Source organism: Protomyctophum bolini (genome assembly GCF_963924005.1).
Source record: "Protomyctophum bolini genome assembly, chromosome: 20".
Taxonomy (NCBI): Eukaryota; Metazoa; Chordata; class Actinopteri; order Myctophiformes; family Myctophidae; genus Protomyctophum; species Protomyctophum bolini.
In genome coordinates this window covers 29,446,195-29,452,194 of record NC_137881.1, presented here as the reverse complement: position 1 = coordinate 29,452,194, position 6,000 = coordinate 29,446,195, and the positions used below count along the sequence as shown (strand labels likewise).

At 45.2% G+C, this 6,000-nt stretch overlaps 1 protein-coding gene across 7 annotated transcripts in view; it reads left to right on the top strand.

Annotated features, from left to right (window-relative positions):
• The window catches only part of dysf (dysferlin, limb girdle muscular dystrophy 2B (autosomal recessive)), a 137,693-nt gene that overhangs the window by 13,448 nt on the left and 118,245 nt on the right, over positions 1–6,000 (top strand). For all 7 annotated transcript variants that reach the window (XM_080792847.1, XM_080792846.1, XM_080792845.1 and 4 more), the window contains exon 2: positions 4,805–4,860. In XM_080792847.1, coding sequence (XP_080648973.1) covers positions 4,805–4,860 — 56 coding nt within the window. The remainder of the gene's footprint in view (positions 1–4,804; positions 4,861–6,000) is intronic.

Here is a 6,000-nt window from a genome sequence, read left to right as displayed (position 1 = left end):
ACACCTAAAGTCATTTGATCTGTGTAGGGCAGGAAGGATAGACCTGTCTCCTCTCCACACATTGTTAAGATTGCAGTTATTGAATTTGGAATTATGGGGTCCAAATATCCTACATGTGTGTGCTGCTGAAATATCATATTTTACAGCCAAAGTATACCATGTCAAAACACGAGTTTACTTTTACACAATAATGCTTCACCCGGGTGTCACCTTAAAGACGTATAGTGAAATGAGAAATAAGTTTTTCACACTTTTAGACCATATCCGTGGTCATCATATGGGCATACCTAACAATGGATGGCAAAAAAAAATGGGCAAATTCTCATTTCCGTGTGTTTTTATATCAAAAGTCCATAAAAATATATGTTTTATTACTTCCTGAAAACGAAAATGTGATGCGTGATGACGTGTAGAGATACACATCGATACAAGCCAATAAAAATGAAGCTCACCCGTTTAATTCCCCATATCTGCTGCTATACTGATTACAGAGATCCTCCGTTTTAATTCCCATTCAAGATAACATCCAGACAGTGTATTACTCGGTTTCAACTTAATCATCACGCTAAAATATGTATCTGAAAACATTATAGGCTAGAAATAAGCCACATAACAGTAAACTGGTACAGCTGGCCAACTATCTGACTTGTAAACAAACACACACCATGCTCCTGCCTTAGAGTATATATGAATAGAGATGACATCCGAGTTAAAGCGCATGAGGCGATTTCACTCCTCCTGCCGCGTAGGAACAGAGTGCATTCTGCGATGGATTGCAATAGTGAGTGGCCCCAAACACATGAACGCGCTGCCGTTGAACGCGCACGAGCGTGCTGCCGTCGTGAACGTGCACAATGATAGTCAACGGACCAGCGCGTTCATGTGTTTGGGGCCAGGCTGCAATACCTTCATTCGGCCACTATGTCCATTTCGCCCTCAGGGTTTCCTCTGGGTGCCTTCTCTATTCATATATACTCTATAAGGCTCCTTCGTATAGCATAGCATCCCTATAGCTTCCGTCCCATCGCCTGAAGGGATGCGGCGCTCTGATTGGTTCAGAAACCGTCTGAAACGTCAAAATAAAATGCCCACCATTTCCGTTTCCCTATACACCTTTATTCCATTCCACACACTAGTTCTGGCATAGTATTAGTAGCTGTTTTTAATACATGGTGGTGATGATGTATTATAAAAGGCGCTAGCCCCTTCTATGAACAGCTTTTGTCCCCGTGACAACACAGGGGATTCCTATAGCCTAGCTGTCAGGGCTGGAGTTGCTATGGCAAATAATTTAACCATATTAGGGAGATCAACATAAATTGCCTATCCCTGAATGGCAAGATCAACCGATCTGTTGGCGGGTTTGCCAAGCTTTGTATGACATTTGTTGCCCGATGCTCCATATACGTGCTGTCTTAGCACGGGAATCTGGAATTTTACAGAACAAAGGTTCAAAACGAGCTATGAGTCCGTTCTTTTACAGGGCAAAGTTCAAGCGGTTCATTTAGATCTTTCTGCTTGTGCCGGTTTTGCGAAATGTTTTCCTGGACGCTCCATCTGAAGCGTTGCTGTGGCAAGGATAATGTCACCGTGGCGGTGGGGCTCAAGGTGTACTCCTTCGAGGGGTACTGTGCGGGTAACAAGAAGCAGATGGGCGTGCACGTCTTCGACACAGTGTCTTTGCTCTGGACCGAGAAGAGGTCCCGGAAGAGGAGAAGAACGGCGGACGGACGAGGAGAATGTTCCCCCGACGTTCCCTGCAGCCGTTACGGCCACACGGCTGTGCTGACGGAGGACGTCGTCTGCATATGGGGCGGCTATACCGACCGGAGGAAGCACTTCGCCGACGCGAGGAAGTACTGCAGCGTGCTTTATGCGTTTGATGTCGACACCCACCGATGGTTCAAACCCAAGACCTCCGGGACCGTGCCGGAGGCGAGGTGGCGCCACTCGGCTTGTGCCCTGGGGAAGGCCATGTTCGTGTACGGAGGATGCACCGAGGTGACGTACACCAACGACGTTCACAAGTTGGACACCGCCGCGATGGTCTGGACTTTGATGAAGACCAAAGGCACTCCGCCGTATCCTTCGGTGTTTCAGTCCGCCACCGTCATCGGGACAAAGATGTTTGTCTTCGGGGGCCACGGGCTCTGGGACGTCTACAACAACGTCAGAGTGTTTGACACGGAGACCAAAGGCTGGCTGAGCACGACTTCTTCTCCACAGCTTCTGCCAGAAGGACGTGGCTGTCATTCGGCCTTCGCCTACAGGGGAGAGCTGTACATATTTGGCGGCACCGCCTTGAAACACCGGGCCTTCAATGACCTGTGGAAATTCAACCCGACGACCTTCACCTGGAAGAAGGTTCAGCTCAGGGGGAAGGGCCCGTATTCCAGGATGTGCTGTTGCATGGTGGGACATCGTGTCGTCGTCTTTGGAGGGACCAGCGCAAACAATCGCCTGTACATCTTGGACTTGGATCCTTTTCTGAAGACATTGTGCAAGCTAGCGGTGATTCAGTATGGTCTGGAGCAGTCTAGACTCCCACACAACGTCAGGTGGGAGCTGGCAAAGTGGCACCGGCAAAAGAAACACAATAGCGCGAGTGTGCACGCTGTCAGTGAGTCCACAAATGAAATGGATCTTGGACTCCATGTGGCCAAAATGTCAGCCTGTGACATCAGTCGTCTATGACTGGGACCCCAAAATGATATGTCCGTACCCCCATCTCAAAGTAATATTCTTTATCTTTTTTTTTAATATCAATCATTATCGTGTGCCTGCGACCCCCGGAAGCCAAGATTTGAGTTAAAGGAGAATTCCATACTAAAAGGCTTTCTTACCTTTATTTGTAGTCCCCACCAAAGAGGTCCAGGTGTTTGTGTTTGTGCAAAAACTCCAATTTCCCCTACCATAAGCCCTCAATGAATTGCATTGAATTGAATGGGGCTATGGGGTGTTGTGCTAATTCACTTATTTCCATCAAAATAAGTAGTAAGTAGTAAAGTGTGCCGCTTGGGATATTATTTACATTATGAAGAGAGGATATATACACCCCATAGCCCCATTCAGTTCCCATTTAATTCAATGCAATTCATTTAGGGACTATGGTAGGGGAAATAGCCAATTAGGAGCTTTTGCACAAAATAACACCTGGACCTCTTTGGTGGGGACGTAATTTTATAATGGACAATTTACTTTTTGGGCAAGTGGGCATGACCTGTACTTGCCCGACGGGCAAGTGCCTCTGAGACCTTAGTGTACTGTATAATATAATATAATATGGAGTTCTTTATCAGGCATGCCCAAATGTGGAGTCTATGCAGATGTCGGGACATCATAGTGATGTCATAACAGGCCAGCTCCATGGAGAACTAGGGGTGACCAGGTGTGATTGCTGTCCAGAGCTTCTAGAGCGGTGCCCGAGGGGCACTGGCCTACTTGGAACGAAGATGGAAATGCATGCCCCATGCCCAGTTATTAATGTCTGTGTCCCTTTTATGCCCATATATGCAGATGTCGGAATGATGTAAGAGCAGGCCAGCTCCATATATGGAGCCATATTCTTTGTTCTTGCTTACTGTAAATCGCTATGGATTAAGAGCGTCTGCTACTGTAAATGTTTTGGCCACTGAGCAGTCGGGGGTGGGAAAAGCGGTGGACATTCACTTCACCACATTATTAATTTACTGGGGAAAATATAATCTATGATTGGTTACTACTAGTACTGTGTTTTTGGCAGCCTGCACATTTAAGTGCAGTGTTCTTTTGTTTGTTTTGTATATTTTTTGCATTTTGGATATTGGCCTCTCGGTTCCTATTCCCCCTCCGTCTGACCTGGAAGGGGGTCATCCTTCCTGAGCTTTCTTCCGTCTCTCTTCCCGTCTAGTGTGTTTCCTTGCCTGATTGAGGGTCAAAGGCGATAGGGGTTGTTTGTGTCCTTTGTTACATGTGGGTTGTGGGCATGCGAAGCCCTTCGAGGCTGTGCCCAGCGATGAACCACTTGAGAAACCTATAGCCTGGGCACCATTTCATTTAGGGTATATGATCGTGTCGGGAGCGAATGATATCGTTACGTCATGTTGTAGTATTGTTTTGTAGGCGACAGGCAGGAACAACAGGCTGGCGGCAACTTCCTTTTCCCTCAAACCGATTTTTGTCAATAAAAGCTACAGGCTATACGAGAGCTTTTATTGAGAGGGAAAAGGAAGTTGCCGCCAGCCTGTTGTTCCTGCCTGTCGACTACAAAACAATACTACAACATGACGTAGCGATATCATCCGCTCCCCGACAGGATCATACAGACGTTTGAAACAGAGACCAGGCTTTCCTCCGAGGTGGTGGAAAAGCCTGGTGAGGCGAAGGTTACCTGAACCCCAGCATCCACATTCTGGGAGGAGCTTTAGCCAATAACAGCTGATCAACGAGCTTGCAACGTGATGCGTTGTGAACGCTAGATGGAAAAAGATCGGTCCAAGTACAGTGCAAGACCAAGTCAGGTCAAGTTGACTACATCCGGGGAGGCCTATACAAATGAATGTGAAATCTTTATATGTTGTGTATTTGCCCTTTGCAGTATAAGCAATCTGACTCTGTGACAAAACACAGATCAACAACAGAAAAGTTTAAGTTAAGCTTTAAGGTCAACCACACCAAATGCAACTCCTTCCGACTGCATTGGTGCAGTTTGGGCTTCATGTTTGATGTTCCTCAGTCTCTCTCTCTCAGCTATCAATCAATCAATCAATCAATGAATCAATCGATCAATCAATCAATCAATCAAATCTCTCTCTGTTGTTTTCAGGCACAAAGAAGAAGACCAAGGTGATCAAGAACAATCCCAACCCTGTGTGGAATGAGGTACGCCATCTATACTAATACAACCTTCAATACACAGCTAATACAACCAATCAATACACAGCTATACTAATACAACCAATCAATACACAGCTAATACAACCAATCAATACACAGCTATACTAATACAACCAATCAATACACAGCTATACTAATACAACCTTCAATACAATTACCTTAAAATAAAAGTAAAAATTTAAACCCATCAACGACATATTGTTCAGATGGGATTTTATCACCATGAGCATTAGTTAAAGGTGATATAGGCAAGTTTTCAGCCAAAAATCAACATATTTATCTATCTATATTTGTGGCCTTATTCCCTCTATCTTCCCCTATATTTTGATGCTGAGCTGCTGCCCTGTAGACATACACTCTCCCTTTGTCTCCCTCTATGTGTTTGTATCTGTTTATATCCACTGTTGTTTATGTCGCGGGACGGAAGCGTCGTGTTGGGAGGAGGGTCTGTGTGGGGGGTGACGCGGAGTCTTAGCCAATTGCAGCGCGAGGCTGTGACTGTGTGTTTCGACCCAGCAGTATTATAATGAAAACGCAATGCGATTTCATTGCAACTTGCAATGAAATCGCATTGGTGAAACTAAGATATGGGGATAATATTATACTTGCAATTTGCAAGTATAATATTATCCCCATATCTTAGTTTCACCATTGTTCATGAGAAATAGTATGTTTATGATGTAATATGTAAGCCTGTTGAAATTATGAGAATCGCTATGTATAGCGCATGGTTTGGTGGTCCGGCCGGCTTGAAGCTTGCATTCAACCCGTGCTCGCCAACGGTGACAAGCCGTCGCTGATCATCATAGCGATGAATAACCGTGGACAAAGTAGTTCACATGAACGATGCTGTAGTGGCTGGGGCATTTGAGGGGCAATATGTTTTATATGCACGATTACAAATGAAAGATAATTGAATTGAGAGCCAGTGAGTCTGCTCCACTACTTCCTACTTCCTCATTTGCGGGACTCGTCGTGTCAGTCTTGTGATATTGTGATTACGCTACAGTTACCCTTAAAAAAACATGTCAACTCAATGTCATTGTTGTAACTATGATATCGATAGAAATTCATAATTTTTTAATGTCATATTTAGCCATACGAGCGCAATATCCATAGCGTCCC